Source organism: Balaenoptera acutorostrata, chromosome 1 (assembly GCF_949987535.1).
Source record: "Balaenoptera acutorostrata chromosome 1, mBalAcu1.1, whole genome shotgun sequence".
In the NCBI taxonomy this organism is placed as follows: Eukaryota; Metazoa; Chordata; class Mammalia; order Artiodactyla; family Balaenopteridae; genus Balaenoptera; species Balaenoptera acutorostrata.
Genome location: NC_080064.1, coordinates 7517327 through 7537448, shown reverse-complemented (window position 1 = coordinate 7537448; position 20122 = coordinate 7517327). Strand labels below are relative to the sequence as shown.

Genomic DNA, 20122 nt, shown 5'->3' with positions numbered 1-20122 from the left:
TCAGATATTTCATCCTTTGACTCAGTAATCCACGCTGAAAATTATTCAACAAAGCCAAAAACCATTTCCAAAGATAATGTTGACTATGTTGACAGCTCTGAAGACAAAAGACCGGTAGAACTCTTAAGCGGCCATGGATGGGGTGTGGTTTCAAACATGATGGCAAGGTCACGGAGAGGATGAAAGGCCACCATGGGAACCAGCACCCTGACGCCTTCACAGGCATCTAGGGAGGGTAAACGTGCCATGATAAAGGCGGGAGCTGAATTTGGAAAGCTAGGTGGATTTCAACTGTGAGTTTTTAAACAATTCTTGGACATTATTTTTATCTTTTAATTTTTTTCTTTGGCCGCACCACGCTGCTTGTGGGATCTTAGTTCCCTGACCAGGGCTTGAACCTGGGCCCCGGGCAGTGAAAGCGTGGAGTCCTAACCACGGAACCGCCAGGGAATTCCCATATCTTTTTTTTTTTTAAATTTACTTGTTTTATTATTTATTTTATTTTTTAAGATTCTTGGCTGTGTTGGGTCTTCGTTGCTACACGCGGGCTTTCTCTAGTTGCCATGAGTAGGGGCTACTCTTCGTTGCGGTGCACGGCCTTCTCATTGCGGTGGCTTCTCGTGTTGCGGAGCATGGGCTCTAGGCGTGCGGGCTTCAGTAGCTGTGGCTCGCGGGCTCTAGAGCACAGGCTCAGTAGTTGTGGCGCACGGGCTTAGTTGCTCCGCGGCATGTGGGATCTTCCTGGACCAGGGCTTGAACCCATGTCCCCTGCATTGGCAGGCGGATTCTTAACCACTGTGCCACCAGGGAAGGCCCCCCCCCCATATCTTTTAAAATTCATAGCTAAGGATCTCAAATCTGAGAGTTGCAAGAGTCCATCTGTCTGTTTCTCTGAGTTCCAAGTTCTGAGGATTAAGTTTTAAGGTCAAGATCGTACCTTCTTGATGGTGCTGAGGTTGGCATTTCGGGACACAGGGAAGTTCAAATAGACCCCCGTGGGCAGCAAGAAATCAACGGCCACGCTCTGATTCTCCTCCTTGGTCCAGAATTCCATGGGGCAGTCAACCCCGGGGGGCATCCTGCTCTTTTAATTCTCGGATACCGATCGTCCTGCAAAGGAAGCAAAGGCAAAGTGAGGCCCTAAGGTGTGCTGGGTGAGTCCTTTAATAGGACCCTTTGGAAAACAGGATGTCAGGACTTTTGTCAGCAGGAAGCTTGGGATGGAGTCCCAGCCGGGAGGTGGCTTGTGGCTCCTGCTGCCCCAGGTCACTGTCTAGGCTGAGCTGCAGGCACTCTGTCTGCATCCTTCACGGCAGTGCCCCCAGTTTAAAACACCAACAAACCCATGCCAAATCATTTTTTCTCAGGAACACACACACGTGGGAGACCTCACCATGGCCACCAGCTGGCAAAGATGGAAAATGGCAGGATCACTGGGCAGACAACCCCAGACTTGAGAGGGACTGAAGGCTGAAGTTCTTTGAAACTTTTTGACCAGAAACCAAATGGCTTTAAAATGGCTTTAGCCATCAAACAAGCTGTTGAAATATCTCAGCCATACCAAACCCACTGCCAGGTAAGTAACAAAATGTTACAGACACAGTAAGAGGTCTTTGAGTCTCTCTCCCACTCAGGGTTACCACCACCTGGATTCTGGTTGTTTATAGTTTCCATGCATGTTTTTATCCTTTTATTATACTAAAATGTATCCACAAACAATTCCTAATATTTTTCTATGCTTTAAAGCATTGTATGATTAGTGAGTCTTCTGCGACTTGTTTTTGCCACTCAACGCTGCAATCCAGATTTATCCATGCTGATACATGTAGCTCTACTTCATTCATTTTAACTCTTGGGAGATATTTCACTGTGTAAATAAACCACAATTTACTTACCCCTTCTCTTGTTAAGGAACCTCAAGGTTTGTGTCTACTCATTTTGGTTATTACAAATGATGCTACAACGTATATTCTTGCACACATCTCCTTGTGTACAAGTGAGAGTCTTGGTGAACACTGTCTAAGAGAAATATAATGTGAGCCACATGTGTAATGTCAAAATTACCAGTAGCCACATTTTGAAAAAGTAAAAAGACACAGATAAAATTAAGTTAGTAATCTATTTTATTTAACTCAATATATCCGAACTGTGGTCATTTCAATGTTATCGGTACAGAAAAATTACTAACAAGATATTTTACATTTTTTTGGTGTTAAGTCTTTGAAATCTGGTGTGTATTTTACACTTACAGGACAATTCGGACGCTAGGTTTTCATCAGAAGTATTTCATCTTATGTAGATTTCATACAATTAACAGGCTAAAAAAGTAGGTTCACAGACTCAAGTTGTTCCAAATATACTTAAACGTTTTCCAATAACCAAATCGAGTGTGAATTCTTACGTTTAAATGAATTAAAATTAAATAAAATGTTTTAAAATCCCATTCCTCAATCATACTGTCCACATTTCAAGTGCTCAAGAAATACATGTGGCTGGTGGCTGCCATACTGGCAGTGCAGGTAGAGGGTACATGCCTAAGAGTGGAATTGTCAGATCATAAGTATAACCTACGACAGGTATAACCACATCATTAACTTTTTTTAAAAAAATATATTTATTTATTTATTTATTTTTGGCTGTGTTGGGTCGTCATTTCTGTGCGAGGGCTTTCTCCAGTTGCGGCGAGCGGGGGCCACTCTTCATCGTGGTGTGCGGGCCCCTCACTGTCGCGGCCTCTCTTGTTGCGGAGCACAGGCTCCAGACGCGCAGGCTCAGTAGTTGTGGCTCACGGGCTTAGTTGCTCTGCGGCATGTGGGATCTTCCCAGACCAGGGCTCGAACCCGTGTCCCCTGCATTGGCAGGCGGATTCTTAACCACTGCGCCACCAGGGAAGCCCCATCCTTAACTTTTTAATCTCTGTATCTTTGCCAGCACTTGGTACTGTCAAATTTACTCATTTCTGCCAATCTGGTGGGCGCGAAATGCTCTCATTTTAATTTGCATTTCTCTGATTATCCATAAAATGTTTACCTTCTGCAAATATCCAGCTTATAAACTTTGCCCATTTTTTCTGTGGGGTTGCCTTTTCCTTACTGCTTTGCAGGGTTTCTTACATTCTCTAGATTCAGTTCTTTTGTTGCTTGAGTGAGTTGGCAATATCTGATTCGAGTCATCTTTTCGCTTTGTTTATGTGTCTTTTTAAGGAGCAGAAGTTTTGAATGTTGATGTAGTCAAATCTTTTTCCTTCATGTTTTATCATTTTTATTCTTTAGACAAATACTTCCTTACCCTAGGGTCACATCCTCCGAGATTTAGATGACTTTTAAAAATAGTTGAAAGGAAGTGTTTAGTTTGAGAGAGATGTTCTTCTGGTGGCTCTGCCAGCTGGCCCCAGGCCTCACCCTTGGTTAGATGCAGAAGCTGCTCTGAGCAGCAGGACAGCATGTCACCCTGTGCTACCATGTTACCACTGTTGGGATCCACTTCCTCTGATTGTAAAAGCACATCCTACTTTGGGTTCCTCTTTCTGAGAACGGCCAGGCCAAAGGCTTTTTTTTTGACTCAAAATGTGGAGGACAGTCAGGAATTCTGGAAAATCCATTTACAATGCTTTGGCCAAGCTCAGGAAGGCATCTTTGGCCACTTGGTCCTGAGGCTAAGATGAGCTCATGCAGCAGGAACTCCCCAGGACTCTAGCCAAAGGGATGGATGGGGCTACCTCGGCGCTGTGGAAATGAAGCCTTCCACTACACTCATCCATCTGGGATGCAGGGAAACACTTTGATATTAAAAACTCATTCCTAAAAGAGGAAGACTCAGGATAGTGTGGGCAGGACAGAATCAAATGCCAGAGAGGGGACAGGAGAAAGATGGGAACTCTTTCCCTCTTTGTGGGCCCAGGACCCAGGATGCAGCTGCTAACAAGCCCCAACTCTCCACGAAGCCCAGACCTGTCGCTCTCAGTAGGTATGGGACACAGATGTCAGCTAATCCCGAGGCTTTAGAACTGCTCCAAGAATGCGGATTGGTACAACCACTTTGGAAAACCGTTTAGCAGTATCTACTAAAGGTGAACACATATGCCCTACAACCCAGCAATTAATTCCACTTCTAGGGATACACTCACCAGAAATGCCAGCACATGTGCGCCAGAAGAAGCATACAAGAGTATAGCAACGCTATTCATAATAGTCCCCAAATGGAAACTTCCCAAGTGCTCATCAGCAGGAGAATGGAAAAATAAACTGTGGTTTCCTCTCCCGATGGAATGTTATATTAGCAGTGAGAGTGGATGATCTATCAATTCAACAATATAAATGAATCTCACACATATAAAGCTGAGCGAAAGACATCAGGCACAAAAGAGTATGTGCTCAAGATCCCATTTATATTGAGAACACGCACTGGTGGAACTAGTCTATGTTGGCAGAAGGAGAGACGGGGGTTACCTCGGGTGGAAGGCAGTTTACCCTGGGGGAAAGCGGCACCCGGGCGCTGGTAACTTTCGGTTTCTTGATCTGGGAAATGGGGACCTTCCACAAACTCATTCCACCCTCAGTCCAAGTGGCTCAGATGGGTTGACTTCTCTCCTGGCTCCCGGAGTGGCCTGAGACCCAGGCCCAGCCTATCAGAGCCCTGCATTTCCCCTGGCCACGGGGACTGGGTTGGAAGCAGGAACGGGACGTAGCCCCAGCCAATTGTTGTACCTCTCTGGCTACAGTGATTCTAGGATGGGCATGTGACTATCAAGTCAATCCCATGGGTTTTGACATCTGGACTTCTTTGGGGACTTTCTCCTGGGAGAACAGAAAAGATAGAAAGTCTACCAAGAGCTGCTGGTGACCACCCGCTGCTCTGAGGGGTGGAACCTGAGAAAGGACCAACATGGAGGAAAGCAGAGCTCAGTATGGAAAGTGAAGCAGGGTCCTGAGGACAGCCTTTGATTCCCTGGATCCAGCCATGCCTGAAGCTACACTTTATCCCTAGAATTTTCAGTTCTATCAGCCAAAAAATCCACCCCACCCCCGCCTTTTTGCTGTTAACTTAGAGCAGTTTGAGTTGGATTTTCTGTCACTTGCAGCTGAAAGTATTTATTTCCATTAATAGAGCAGCACATTCCATTTTTGGAAGCTTCTAGTGTTTAGAAATTTCTTCCCTTGGACACTGGCCCACCTCTAAGAGCCAGCCCCGTCCTTTGTGCTGCCACCTAGAGGCACATGGAGTTGTTATCTGATGGTTCTTCTGCTGGATGGTGGCCCCAGCACCTCTGTTCTCCCTACAGAGTAGACTTAGACTTTTTTGCCAAAGTTTGGCACTCCAAGAAAACAAGATGCTCCAGATGGGGCCTGGCAGGCCAACTGTAGAAGAATGTTCTAGTCACCAAACTCCCATTTGTTTGGCCTAAAAGTGTATCAGGCTCCCCTCCCCCGCCTCCCCTTCCCACCGAAAGTTCTTTGGTGGCCACATCACCAAGTTTGCTGGCTGCCAACCCTCCAGATATTTCTCACAGTAAGCCAGGATCTCCCAGTCTGTACAGGAACACTAACTTCCTGAATCTACACGCAGGGACTCACAATTATTCTTGGTAATTTCATCTCACGGAAATAATCAGCACTCATGTATTATTGGATTTGACATTTTGTATATATCACTCAGTCTGAGATATTTTAGTTTATTCGACTAGTATTTATTAAGTACCAGGAATCGTGCGAGGCGCTGGGAACACAGTGGTGAATGAGACAAAGGGTCCCTCCCCAGAAGGCGCTTACACACCAGTAGGGGAGACACAGTAGACAAGAAGGATGTTCCCGCGTTATATCAATGCGGTGAAGGACAGAGTGTCTAGTGATGATGTGATGGAGGACAGCAGGAGGGGCTACTGCATACAGCGAGGCCGAGAAAGGCCCCTCTGAGGGGAGGACACTGGGGCAGAGGGCCAGCGTGAGCCATCGCGTCCTGAGCCGACGGAAGGCGGGCCCTTACCGCTGGAGCGTAGGGGAGGGTGGGGGATGAGATGGGCTGAGGAGGTCAGCAGGGACCAGTCCTGCAGAGCCCTTGCAGGGCAAGCACCTGGCTTTCACTCTAGGAGCGATGCAGTGAGTGCACAGCCCTAGAGCGTTTTAGGAAAGGGAGCCACCGGATCCTATTTGCATCTGAAATGATGCTGGAGGGTTGCAAGCATGCAGGCGAGAATGCAGGGCAGCTCGTGCCACAGATGACTGTGGCTTGATCCTGGAGGAGGAGATGGAACTGGAGAGGGAGGGAATCAAGGTGTATCTACGAGCTGGTGGCGGGGTGGGCGGTGCGGGGTGGGGGGGGTCAGATGGGGGACAGTGAGGGAAGGAGCAAGGATGACAGGCAGGTTTGGGCTTGGGAGACTGCATGGCTGGTGGATATTTACTGAGATGGGAAAGTATAAGGGAGAAAGATTTGCGGGGAATCGAAACAGCAAGAGCTCCATTTCAGACATACTGAATCTGAGCTGCTTACTGAACATCCCAGTGGAGAGAGCCAAGGGGCAACGTCCCAGTTTGGAGCCCAGGGGAGAGGTCTTTGGGGTCACAGAGATGTCATTTGGGATCAGTAGACTGCACACAGATGTGGAGCCATGGGGCTAGGAAGGTAAGTAAGGGTCACGACCACCCTCAAGGCACTAAAGTGGGATGGACCAAAGAAGAACCATGAACAATCCTTCTCACTCTGTCATCCAGAATCTTGAGAGAGGCTTTCTCTGTCCGTCCACATCTGAATCGTTAATAAAATAGTAAAGAAGACTGGGCAAGAAGGAGCTCGCTTCCTTTCACCTTCCCACTTCCGGCCCCCACAATCCACAGAACAGCTGCACGGCAGCAGTCATCCAGGCTGGGGGGGGGGGGGTGTCTCTGTCACCAGCCCTCTGCGAGCTGTTCCTAGACATTCCCAGGTAGATGCACCTTCTCTGGCCTGAGGTTGAAGAACAGTTTCTCAGCTGTGAAGGTCTGAGGGGTCTGACCTCCTGAGTCCTGAGCGGCCGGCAGAGGAGTTTCTCTAAAGATTTCGATAAAAGGACATCTGCCACCACCATCCTTCCCCACTGGCAGCAGGGAACGCCTCAGGGGGCCCTAAGTTATTTCTAAGGGAAAAGGGCAAGCAAGGGATGTAGAATCCCAGATGCAGAATCCTGCAAATGCTTCTTCGGGACTAGGAGTGACCTTGCAGCCTATATAGTCCCCCTGGGCTGGCAGACCAGCTGGCTGATGGTTTGTCCCAAGCTCAGGACTGCCGAAGGATCCCTTTCATTCCTGTTGAAACTCCACCACTTTGGGGGCTCTGGGCTGGCGTCTCCCGAGTCTGTTAGACTTCTGCCTCTTCCCAGTGGCCGTCACAAATGTGGCTGACGCACTGACCGGGAGATACTGCCCAGCCTTTGTCAATGTAAAGACAGGCTTTTTGGTGCCTGGGGAACAGCTTCCCAAGGGAACACATGAGTCGCTCTCAGCAGGGGACAGGCAGTGGGAAAAGAAGGGAAGTTGTGTCTTGCTTGTCTGAGCGATAAACCTCCTCCTCCCTGAGGGGTGCCCTGGGCAAAACGTGCCCTGTACCTTCGGATGTTATTCTAAAGCAAGAGTCTAGAGGTCCCCCTGGACGGCTCCTATGAACCTGTATAGAAAGAGATGTTCATGTCCTTAACCTGAGGACAAAACATCTGTCCAATGCCTGGATTTCAGAGCCCAAAGTTACAACCTAGTTAGCCCAAGGGAAGGAGCCTCAGTCACAGAAAGTTGTAGAAGGTAGTTACGCACACCGTCTAAGTATCTACCATCCACCCAGGCTAGGAGGATGCGAGACCAGCAGCCACGTGACAAGGGGCAGGGGGCCCCAGGGGCCGGCCTTCCACATCACGCTGAACAGAGCAGAGTTCACGCTGGGCCTCTTGACCCGGGTTTATTTTCAGGACTTCTCAGCCTCAAAAAGGCCTTCTAATCAAGTGTTATTTCCAGTCAGTCTCCCACGGAGAATGAAATGGACACTTTTCCTGTTGCCCAACTTAGGTGGAAAGTGAGAGCAAGTGAGTGCTTTAGAAGCAGAGTGGAAGATGCTTTACCTGGACGGCCCACCACCTGGTGAATCTCCTGGATGTTTACCCCGGAGGAGCTTTCCAGAAACCACCACCCTGCTCTGGCTGCCAGGAGATCCTTCAACCACCACATCCTCCTAAAGACCCTCAGGAAAAAGAATGAGGGGCCCCTCCTTGACCCAGAAGGCTGAAGGTCCCAAGTCCTATTCATTCATTCACTCACTCATTCACTCATTCAGCAAATATTTATTTGATCGCCTTCTAAGTGTCCATCAGGGAATGGGACAGGCACCATCCCTGCTCTTATGGAGTTTTTATTCTAACAGGAAAAGACAAAAAAAAAAAAAAGAGAGAAAAGAAACAACTGAATAAACAAGATGATTTCAGAGAGTATAGGATTAGAATGTGATAAAACGGGTTTGCAGGGAGCATCTCCTTTGGATGGCAGGTCAGATAAGGGTCCTCAGGTGAGATATTGCAAATGAGGCCCAAATGACGAGAAGGATCCAGCAAAGATCTATGAAATAGGGTTCCAGGCAGCTGGAACGGGAAGTGCAAAGGCCCTGAGGCAGAAGACCAGGTAATGGGAGTCACAGCAGAAGGGGAGACTGGGGAGAGACAATGTGGCTGATCCTGCAGGGCCTTGGAGCCTCGGTGAGGAGCCAGGCTTTGTCACCACTGCAGTGGGAAGTCACTGGGGGGTTTTAAGCAGGGGACGGAGACGGCCTGATTTTACGCTTAACGAAGAAGACTGCTTTGGCTGCTGTGAGGAAAATGGAAGGAAGGGAGGCAAGAATGGAGCGGGGAAAGCAATGAGGCCAGGGCCCCAGGTCAGAGCTGGCAGAGCAGATAAATGAGGGAAGGCGTTGGGCCCTACAGGCCACAAAACACCCCAATCCTCTGCTCTTAAGGAGCTGAGGAGCAGGCATCCAGCAGCCCAGCCTTGAAGCCTGCGTCCTTCACCTTCTTGAAAAGAATGAAGCCATAGGCCAGAGGGAACTGCATGGCCCAGGGCCCCCAACAGGTACAGTTTTAGGATAGATGTGCTATTCTTCCAAGATACAAATGCTTTCTTTTTTTTTTTTTTAGTCCAGGCAAGTAGGACATCCTGAAGACCATCCCAGGAAGAGGAAGGATGGGCTTGTCTGGAGAGCTGTCTGACACCCCAGCTCCTGCCACCTGGAGAAAAAGAGGTCAGAGGGGTGAAGGATGGGATTGGACAAAATAACAAAATCATGTGACACTGTGCAGACGAAGGCATCCCAATGTCTGCCTGGAAGGTAAGCTGAGGACATGAACTACCTTTCTCCCTGGTTTCCTAGTCTACCCACTTCTGCCTCCCTCACTTCTTTTTTATTTTTCCTTCTCCTTCTTCTTTTATTTTTTCACTCTCTCCCATTTTAAATGTGTCTCCTTTGAGTCCATATTATTCAATAGGACAATAACTTCTAATTTGAATATTTTAAAAAGGAAAAAAAATCCTCAGTGGGGGAAAACCAAGACAGACATCAGAGAAACAGAGGTGTAGGTCTCTGGAAATTCTGTTCTATATGGGGGGGGGGGGCGGAAAAAGAGAGAGACTGACTCCTGCTACTGCCATCAGAAAAAAAAATAAGCCAACTACCCTACAAAAAGTTCTATCCCAATGATCTCCTATGATGCTCAGTTCGTGGGTGTACCCAGGGGGGCCTTGGGCCTGCAACCATGCAGGGTCCCCCAATACAACACAGCAAAATCAAGAGAAAGATCCATGGTCTCATATCTGGTAATTTGGGGAATTTGGAAACTGTCTTAAGGAAGCAATTCAAAAGTGAAAAAGAAAAAGCTATATGCACAAAGATATTGATTGTGGTATTGTCTGTGAAACTCATAAATCAAAAATAATAAAGAAATGTCTAAGTAAATGATAACACAAACAACAAGAGTGAATGTAGTCATTAGAATGACACGCCACTGCAAATAGTCCCCACATTAAATGAAACCAATAATGCACATATATTTATCATGGCAACATGTGTTTGTGGACAAAACATTTCAGAAAGCATAGAGAAAATGAAAACAGCTATATTATGGGTGGATGTGGCCATCATACTAATGACTTTTAAATTTTAATATCTGTGAAAGTTATGCAAGCACATAATTTTAAAAATTAATTAAAACTAAAATGCTTGCAGCAGAAAATTAGCAGTCCCTTGACCTCCATATCCAAACAAACCATCCCCAATTTCAGTTGTATCTTTTGGTATTTAACTCTGCATTTCTAAATAATAGGTTTATACTGATATTTCTTGATCTTCAACTTTTAACTTCTTGCCTGAGAAGATGGGTTTGTGCTTTCCTGCACATACACACATGCATGGATCCTCTCCCCCATTTCCCGGATATAATTATGTCATCACTTTTTGTTAATCAAACTTTAGTGCTTCCATTATTATAACTATGTAAATATTGTTCAAAGCTAGGCCACATACTATACTATGGTTTCCTTTCTTGTTCAACTTTTTGTTACTCCTACAGTTGCCTTGGTTTTAATTTTCTTTGTTTTCTATGTGTGAATATGTAATTCTTCCTCAAACTCTCTAACAGAACTATAAACTCCTCATAATACAGCAAATATGTCAGATAATCCATCAGCTCCATTTTTTTCTTAGAGATTCCTCCTGGGGCCCTCAGCCATCTTGCTCCAAACTAGGCTAGTTGCTCTCTAGACCAGCTGCACAACTGTGATATTGGAACTTCTCTTCACTATCATTATGGGAATTCCCTTCACCTTCTCTCCACCAGTCAGGGTTCTTGGTTGCAAGTAAAGAAGCTGACTCTCACTGATTAAGCAGGGAAGGAGCTGACAGGTTGTCTGACATATTTACTGCATTGTGAGGGGTTTAATAGTTCTGTTGGAGAGTTTGAGGAAGAATTAGTGATTAGTACATTGAAAACAAAGCAAATAAAAATATGAGGCAACTATCAACTCCAGGAAAAGCAAAAAGTTGAACAAGAAAGGAAATATAACTGTAGTACACTATGTGGACTCCATGATACAGAATCATGTCTGATGGCAAAATTGCTGGTATTGCCACTGAGTACTGGGTGCTACTTTGTACCCCTGCCACTTCTGTGCCAAGAACTCAACCTTGCAGCCCATCCCCGCTATCACCACTATAACCATGGAAACAACACACGTTTCATCCCTCTCTTCTCTGTCAAAATATAACATAGGTACATTTCATCAGTGGAGCCCACATCACAGGTGCTGGCTGCAGGGGAGGCTTGGAAGAGAGTATTTTTCAGTTCCCATGGTGGGGTAGGTGTTTTTTTCCCTCCCCACTCCCAAGGCTCAAAGTAAGACAACAGCTGAAATACAGAAAGTCATTTGGTGGCTGAGCCAAATGAGAAACAAGAGACAACTGCATATTGTACCACTTGTTCCTCTTTCTTGGTTTACTCTCTCATTTTAGTAGAGCACATCCTCTAGTAGCTTCCTTGAAAAGGGATACAAAGGGTGGGGGTGTGTGTGTGAAGTTTTTGAAAAATGACATGTCTGAAAAATGTCTTCATCCTATTATTTTGCTTGAATGATGATTACAGAATTCTGGGTTGGGAATTAATTTCCCTCAGAAATTTGAAAGAGTTGCTCCACTGTCTTGTAGCTTCTGGTGTTGATTTTGTAAAGTCCAATGCCATTCTGTTCTCTGATCTTCTGTATGTGGCCCCTTTTCCCTGTGCTGGCTTTTAGTAACTTCTCTCTATCTCTGGACTTTTGGAAGTTCATGTTGATGTCCCATAGAACATCTTTTACTTTGATGTAGTGTATCTTTTAAAAAATATATATTTATTTATTTTTATTTTTGGCTGCATTGGGTCTTCATTGAGGCACGCAGAATCTTTTTGTTGCGGTGCGCGGGCTCTTCGTTGTGGTGCATGGGCTTCTCTCTAGTTGTAGCGTGTGGGTTTTCTCTCTCTAGTTGTGGTGCGTGGGCTCCAGAGCGCGTGGGCTCTGTAGTTGCGGCACGCGGGCACTCTAGTTGAAGTGCACGGGCTCAGTAGTTGTGGTGCATGTGCTTAGTTGCCCCTCGGCATGTGGGATCTTAGTTCCCTGACCAGGGATTGAACCCACGTCCCCTGCATTGGAAGGCAGATTCCTTACCACTGGACCAGCGGGGAAGTCCCTGATGTAGTGTATCTTATTATTCGTTGGGCTGAGTGCTACACAGAGATTCTTAATGCAAACTCTTGAGTTCTAGATTTTTTTTTTTCCTGGAGTTTAATAACTTTTCCTTCTCCATTTCTCTCCCTTGAGCTCCTATGAGATGGATACTGGGCCTCCCAAACTGCTCTAATTTTCTTATCTTCTCTTTCTTATTTTCCGTCCCTCAAGTCTTTTTGTCTTACTTTCTAGAAATTCACTGTTCAATCTTCTAACTCTATTCTATTGAAATTTCTACTTCCACTATCCTAGTTTTGATATCCAAGAGCTTATTATTGTTTTATAAATATGCCTTTTTTTAAAACAACCATGTTTATGACTTCTGGGTCTCTGTCTTTCACGTTAGAGGACTCATTCGGCGTGTGACGATCCAGGCTGCCCATTCAAATTTAAGAGAGAGGCACTGAAAGGTGCTTGCGCAGGGCTGGTTGCTTGGTAGGTGTCGCTGAGAAGCAGCGTTTTTTCATATGAGGTTGGGTTCCTTAGAGAGAAGTTCAAGGCCCCTGCCTGGAGGATGGGTAGAAGCCAGGCTGCCATGTTCTGGGAACCAGCTAGGAGAGGGTCTGTCTATTCAGCATGCAAACTTTCACTGAATCTTCCTGTTCTCAATACAGAGCCTCCCCTGCCCTCTGCTGCTCTGGTTCAATACTGCCTGCAGGAAACCAGCCATCTTCTGCGGGTGGAGGAGGGAGCTGGCCGGCTACATGGCCTGAGAGAGGGGTCTGTGGCTCTAACACACACTTTAAACCAATATTCCTGCTCCAGCCCTGCTCCCCGCCCCCATGTTGGGAACACTCTGTGGTCCCCATTCTTTAGCCTTTGGTGGGTCGTGTGTACAAGCCAGCTTGCTTCCCTCACAGCCAGGACATTCAACATTCTAAGCTTTGCTTTTCTTTCACCCACCTGCTTCCCATCTTTCAAAAGTTTTGCTCATATCCCTCCCCCTCTATCATCATTTTCTGTTTTCTTAAGGATTTATACCTTTTTATTCCTCTACTCTCATTTTAGTGGGCTTCTGAAACAGAGCAGAGATAAACACATGCATTCAGTTATGTTTTTGTGGAAGTTCATGATAATATTTACCAAGAAATAAAAATCAAGTTTCCAAAGATACACACACAGAAGACTCTCCGGGGAGGATACTCCAACAAGGAAACAATGGTTCTTTCGGGAGGGGCGGGTAGGATTATAGAAGAGTGATGCTTGTAATTGTTTTGTATTTTATAAACTTTTGACAGTAAACAGGTATTCTTTACAAATCAAAAAGTAGGAGGGTTAAAAATCATTATTTAAAGGCATCTTCTGAAACACAAATCAAGATAGTGTAAACAGGTGTGTAGCAGAAAAAGAAACTCTAATTCCTCTACACAGGCCTACATAATCCATGGTTTTCGCCTATGTGCCAGGGAGTCCTGGGGTTCCACAGAAGCACCCCAAGGCCTTCAGAGGGTGGCAGGAGTAGGACAGGTGCTCAGTGGGAGGAGTTCTGGGCCAGTCTCTACTTGTACCACAGTGGCACTCTTTTAATCTGCTTTATAGGTTAAAATTCTGCTTAATACTTTGATCTTTTTAAAGAGGTCCACACTAACAAAGAAGTTTGGAAAGTACCGATGAAGACCTAGAAAAAATGAGGTGGGGTTGGGCGAAAGCCTCCAAGGATGACATCATGTAACCTCGTGCCCTACCTGAACCATCAGAAATGACAGTAGCTGCTCGAGCATCCGTATAAGGAAGATGGTGCTGTGCACCCACACGATACATATGTACCCACACAGCTTGCAAATGGGACCAATCTGCACACTTGCTAATCATACCCAGCTACCCCCAGATACCAAAGGCAGGTGTTCAGCCAAGGCTCGGTCAGTGTCAGTCTCTGACCTCAATTTCTTTGCACAATGAAGGGACTACATTCAGCTTCCAAGCTAATGTCCCAGAAGTTCCAAGGAGCATACTCTTACTGATACAGTGACTGCCAGCTCTCTAGAGAAACAGAATGTCCCCACCTAAGGACTCCTTGAGAAGCAATATCAAGTTATGAAAATCCAATCCACTTCCTTCAGAAGAAGGTTTTAATTTTTCTCTCACCAAATAGGTCAGCCCAGCTCTATCATGAACGCAGCAAGTCAAATACCAAATGCTGCAGTTTAATCATGGGCTCCAGGGCTCCTCGGAGCACAGCCACCCCTTCCTTCCCAGGTAGCCGCAACCCTCTCTTGGGAAGCTGGCTGGAGTCTAGTTCACATCCCCCTGCATCGGCTCTGAGCACAAATTTGGGTCACTCTCTTCCTTTTAGCATTCTAGTCCTAAAGAGAAGTTCTCCTTTGGCTAGATAGTCAGGGAGGGTGGATTCCATTCAAATTCTTAACCTATCTACAAAATAACATCTCTTCTTCCCCCACACGCTTGTTGCCTTCGCCCAACCTACCTCTCTGGAATGGTCCAAGAAAGACCAGCAGCAAAGGCCCCTCTGCCTGGCAGATTAAAGATGCTTTGGGATCAATGAGCGTCATTCCGCCCTTGCCTGACTCTGAGCTCCTTATGTGTCTGAAAAAAAAGAAAAGAAAAGAAAAAGAAAGAGAAAGAAAGAAATCTTTAAAAAGAGAAAGTCTCAGAAAACTTCTGTGCATTCTCTTAGAGGACTTTAGCTCAAAAGCAACTGTTTCACCAAGGTTTCCTTTTTACAAACCAGTCACATTGTGCTTGATGGGCCTTTTTCACCATCTGTGTCAATGCCACCCCCAGCTCCCTTTGGTGGTACTGAAGCAAACCACAGGAACATTTCCAGTGCCCAAAGCAGGAATTCATATACATACAGATGACTCAGATCATTTTTAGAGTTGTTTGTTGTTTTGTTTGGTTTTTGAAAGCAAAGTAAGTGATCTGAGACAAGCCTGGATTCAAGTTCCATTCAATGGCTGCAAAAAGCGGGTCTGTGAACTTGAGGTCCCCATTCAAGACCCAAATTGCATCATAAAGGAAGATTCACCCCTGCTTGCTGGAGATGAAAAGGAAGGGTGTGTGGGGAGGGGTCGCCCCACTCACTGCATCTGTGGTGCTTCTTTCCCTACTGTGGGCGGCTCCTGGAAATAATCTGACCCCAGAGACAGAAAGACACCTGAGTTCCGGGAGTCCAGGTGGCTGGGTTCCAGCAGCAGGACCTGGCCCCCCCACACTTCCCCCCAGCTACCTGCACAGCAGGATTCTCCTGCCTGGAACCCACTGGGCTCCTGAAGAGCAGGAAACCTAAACCACTGGTTTCTCCATGAGACAAAAAGCCCAGTCCTAGGAAGCCGTTGGAAAAGGTGCCGTTCCAAGAAGACATTTCCCAAGGTCCAAGCTGGAATTCTCCCGGCTGCCAGCCTCATCCCTGGAAGGATACCCCATGGACCCTGCTGCAGGAGCCCAGGAACATGGGCTTGGATGGTCCCTCCATTTAGCATCCAGGTGAGGATGGCAAGGCACTTCCCAAGGCACTGTCACCAGAGAAACGGGAGGTCAGCGACAAGAGCTAAGAAAGAAATAACTTCCATTCTGACCAAGGGAGTTAATTAACAAGAGGACAAAAAACAACAGCTCAGTCACAGGGAAATGAGACAGGATCGTAGAGAAAGCACTTTCGAAACGAGGAAAGACGAAGCAAAAAGAGTGATGGAGCCGAGAGAATGAAAGGTTAGAGAAAAATTAGTCCTTAGGAATTCAGGTCAGGAAATAGGGAGCCGGGACAGAATTCACAAGAGGGGGCCAGGGAGGACGTCTTTTGCTCTGGCCCTCACGCTGGCCGGGACCTCAGGAGCTGGGTCTACCGCCCTCTAGCCCTCTGGGTTCAAGGGCAAAGCTTTGGGAGGCAACGCTAGGAATGGCCAGAGCGCAGGATGCTCGGTCCCGAATCGGGGTCAGGGGGAGGGGAGGGTGCGCGCGGCAACTGCTCGGTCCCTGACAAGTAAACAGCTTGCCCCGAACAGGCGCGCGTCCTCGTCCGGAGCCCGGCTGAGGGCCCTGCTCATTCCCATCTAGGGCGGTAGCGGGACACCCCGGATTCCCCCCCGGAGGCATAAAAGGGATGCAACGAGATCAGAAAAGGAGAGCATGAACCAGCCCAGACCAGAGAATCACATCGCGAGAGCGGCCCGCTGCCTCGGCCTCCCCAACGGGGTCCGGGCCGCCCCGGGAACGCGCCTCCTCCCCCAGACCCCACGCGCCCCCGGGCCCCGGATCGCCCCAGGCGGACAAAGCCCGGCGCTGGGCGGGGCGGGGCGGGGCGGGGCGGGGCGGGGCGTGCGCGGTGTGGGGGGTGCACTGGGACCCCGCAGACGCCCGCACAGGTGGGCTCCGTACCGGGTGTCGGTGCCGGGGGCGGGGCCCGGTCTCCCTGGAGACGGTTGCCCAGGGGACGCGGCGGGCGGGTCCCGGAGCGACGGGAGGGCGCGAGCCTCTGGGCGGCGGCGCGGAGCCCGCGGGGGCCTGAGGGCAGGCCCGCGGCGCGGAGCGGGTGAGCGGGGCATCCGCTGAGGGGCGCGGTCCTGGGCGGGGCCCGGACAACGGGCCGACGCGGGCAGGGCCAGGGGGCGGGGCGTCCCCGGGGCTGGGGCGGGGCCAGCGGCGGCGCGGGCACCGTCGGCAAATTCTCACAGCCCCAGCCAGGCGAAGCTCTGGAGAGCAGGCGTCCGCTGCGCGCCTCGTGGACGCCGCTGCAAATCCTCCCGGATCCCCGCTGCTCCCTGCTGGCGGGTGGGGTTGCGCCTGGAGTCGGGAACCTCAGTCGCCGCTGGACCCCGGACGGCTTGCGCACGCTGGCCCTGGCCCCCCTTCTGCCTTGTAACCAGAGGATAGAAAATGCCACCTGCCAAGTGAGCCAGGGCCGGTCGTCCGCCAGACTGCTTTCCGCTCCCGGGTTCCCAGGGAATCACCAGAAAGGGCGGGGCAAGGGGCCAGTGTCACTTGTCGGGAGCCGGGGTCACCCGAGTAATTGGCCAGCCCTGGCTCTATGCTCAAATCCAGTGTGCGGGCCGTTCCCCAGCCGCTGGGCCTCCCTCTCCATCGGAGTTCCCCTCACATGTCGGATTTAGAAAATAAATGGGTTAACCCGGGACTTTCACGATACACCTATTCATTACAATGAACTATGCGTGCTGGCATAGCGTGCGTGCAAAATAGTGCGGTCATCCCCCTGCACTTTGCTCCAGTTTTTATCCAGGCATCACACTGTAAAGTGGGTATTGTTCTCCCTTGGGTTGTAAATGAAGCCGAAGCTCAGAGGGCAAGGAACTCACACACACACAGACACACACACGTCCGCACCCGATCCCACAGCCTCTTAGCAGCAGAGCTAGCTTGGAAGCACTTTGGACTGGTACCGGGCCCACACGCTTCTTGCCCTTAAACGTCCCAGGTCCCATCGAATGTTCTTTCGAGTCCACAGCCGTACTTCAATCTGTCACAGTGGAGCGCAAGAGGAGGAAGGGAGTGCGAGGTTCAGAGTGACCCCAGGGGGTCCCACCCGGGCGGGGCAGACGCGGGGCAGAACAAAGTGGCCTGAGGCACAGCCCTCGGTGGTCCCAACTGCTCCGCCCGTCTCCGCCTCCAGCGAGGGTTCCAGGTGAGGCGCCCAAGGCAGGGCCCGCCCATCCGAGCCCAAAGAGCCTCCCTCCGCCCCAGCGTCGCCTAGAGCCTGCGAAGAGGGCAGGAGAAAAACTCGGCCAGGAGCTCCCGGGAATGTGGAAGAAGCCTGGGATGCGCAGACCAGGCGGCCCGGCCGTGGGAGGTCCCGGGACCCTCGATGAGCTTTGCGTCGCCAACCCCAGCACCCCTGTCAGGGCCGGGGTTCCGGGAGCCCCGGCCACCTCGAGGAGAAGAGAGAGGGGGTTCAGGATGGGAGGATCCCCCTCCGTATCCCGTCCCCGGATGTCACACACAGACACACTCACAAAAACATACACTAGCATGCACGTTCACACACACACACGCACTCGGGCAGTTACGTAAATTGACACAATGACGCACAAAGTCACACACTCCCGCACAAGTACTCAGACACAGAGACCGAAGACACACACACACACACACACACACTCTATGTAAACACACAATGACACAGACGCCGAGACTACAGACAGACGCACTCTTGCGCATTCACACTCAACCTCACTCTCTACCCGCACAGCGCAGCGGGCTGTGCACTTTGCCGACCATCTCTGGAGAAGGCGGAGCCTGGCCACTGGGCGGGAACCGCCCCGCACCCAACCCAGGGCTCCACCGGCTGGCTTCCTCCACCTCCACCTTCACTCCTGGGGACGCTGGCGGCTCGAACCCGGACTCAGCCCGGGTAGGGAGGGGAACCCCGGGGTCGGGGGGGGGGCAGGACCGCCCTTGACCCACAGGAAGGGGGTTTCCCAGGATGAAAAATAAGCCTCAGGGTCACAGCTGGACCTTGGATGGGCAGACAGAAGCTGGGAGGGGTTCTCTGACTGCCATCCTGACTGGGGAGGGGTTGTGTCCTTAACAACCCCCAACCAGGAAGGGATAATGACCCCTCAGGGCCAGGCCACCAAAGAGATTTTCCAAGGGGGCAGACAGGCTTTGGCTGTTCCCATCTCCATAGGTGGGTGCCCTTCTCCCCAGGCCCCCTATCCTGCAGACTTCCTTTCTCTCCAGCCTGGGTCTGGTTGAAAGTCAAGCTCAAAGACAAGGTCCCCATTAGCAATGTTCAAATTGGGGTATTATTTTCCTCTGGAGCCAAGAGAAAAACCCAAGATTCTTTGAAATGGCAAAAGCCACAGAAGTCATCCTGCGTGTATTCACAGATGTAGTGGAACTGCACTGACAAATTCCCAAAAGATACATAATGTAATCAGTTGTTTGGGAGAGAATTAAGTGAATTAATACAGACACATGGAAAGTCTCTAGAACAGTGCCGGGTGTGTATACTAACCACTGAGAAGTGTTTGCTCTCACAGATGGGAAAGACACAAAGAGATGCAGCAACCTGGCAGAGAGGGAAGAAAAATCAAAGTCTCCTGATCTCCTCGTTCCAAGCTAAGGGATCTTAAGTCCTTTCTGAAATACTAGTGAGGGTATAAAGAAATTAGTTTAGTGGATAAATAAATTAGTTTCACCATTGTTAGAAAGAATAGGGAAATTAGATCCCCAGTCCTCTACGGGCGACTGCCAGAAGGAGTGGATCCTCTTTATAAGCTCCCGAGCTTGAGGCAAGAAATCCGAAGAGCCTCTGCTTGCACCCATGAGAACCCTTGGTACATTCAGCAGACCTGTAAGAGGGAAGTTGATCTGCTCCATGAGGCACTCCTTCTTCTCCTCATCCCGACACTTCCGCGTGAGCTCGCTGTGATGAAATGTCAGCTTCTCTCTGCTGCCCACCGATATCCCAGCCTCCAACCTTCCTGGAATTCTGCTTGGCTCTTCGTATTCAAACCTGGCACTCAGCATTGCAGGGGGTCAGAATATGTCAACCCCAAATACGCCACTTTGGCATATTGATTATTTTGAATTAAAAGGAGCTGATAAACAGCCAGTGCACAAAGGACACTCTGAACCTTCTTTATCCCCTAAAAGCAGGAAGTAAATCTCCCATGTGAAAGGGATCTTCCCTGTTCCGGGAGGTAGAAGGCATCCCTAACCACCAGAAACAGAGAGTTTAGGGCCAAGGAGGCTGTGTAAACAAACCTGGTTAACTTCCTTTTTTTTTTTTTTTTTTTAAAGAAATTTATTTATTTTTGGCTGCGTTGGGTCTTCGTTGCTGCTCTCAGGGCTTTCTCTAGTTGCGGCGAGCGGGGGCTACTCTTCCTTGCGGTGCGCGGGCTTCTCATTGTGGTGGCTTCTCTTGTTGCGGAGCACGGGCTCTAGGC

The 20122-nt window shown here is 49.1% G+C and overlaps 1 protein-coding gene across 5 annotated transcripts in view; it reads right to left on the bottom strand.

Moving 5' to 3' along the window:
- Window positions 1-20122, bottom strand: part of PIK3CD (phosphatidylinositol-4,5-bisphosphate 3-kinase catalytic subunit delta) — a 49658-nt gene that overhangs the window by 13133 nt on the left and 16403 nt on the right. For 3 of the 5 annotated variants that reach the window (XM_057545121.1, XM_057545139.1, XM_057545144.1), the window contains exons 2-3: window positions 14686-14804; window positions 938-1110 (exon numbers count right to left, since the gene is read on the bottom strand). In XM_057545121.1, the coding sequence (XP_057401104.1) occupies window positions 938-1078 (141 nt within the window). In that variant the 5' untranslated portion in view covers window positions 1079-1110; window positions 14686-14804. Of the gene's footprint in view, window positions 1-937; window positions 1111-14685; window positions 14805-16595; window positions 16789-20122 lie in introns of those variants that run through there. The other 2 variants (XM_057545126.1, XM_057545131.1) reach the window with 2 other exon arrangements.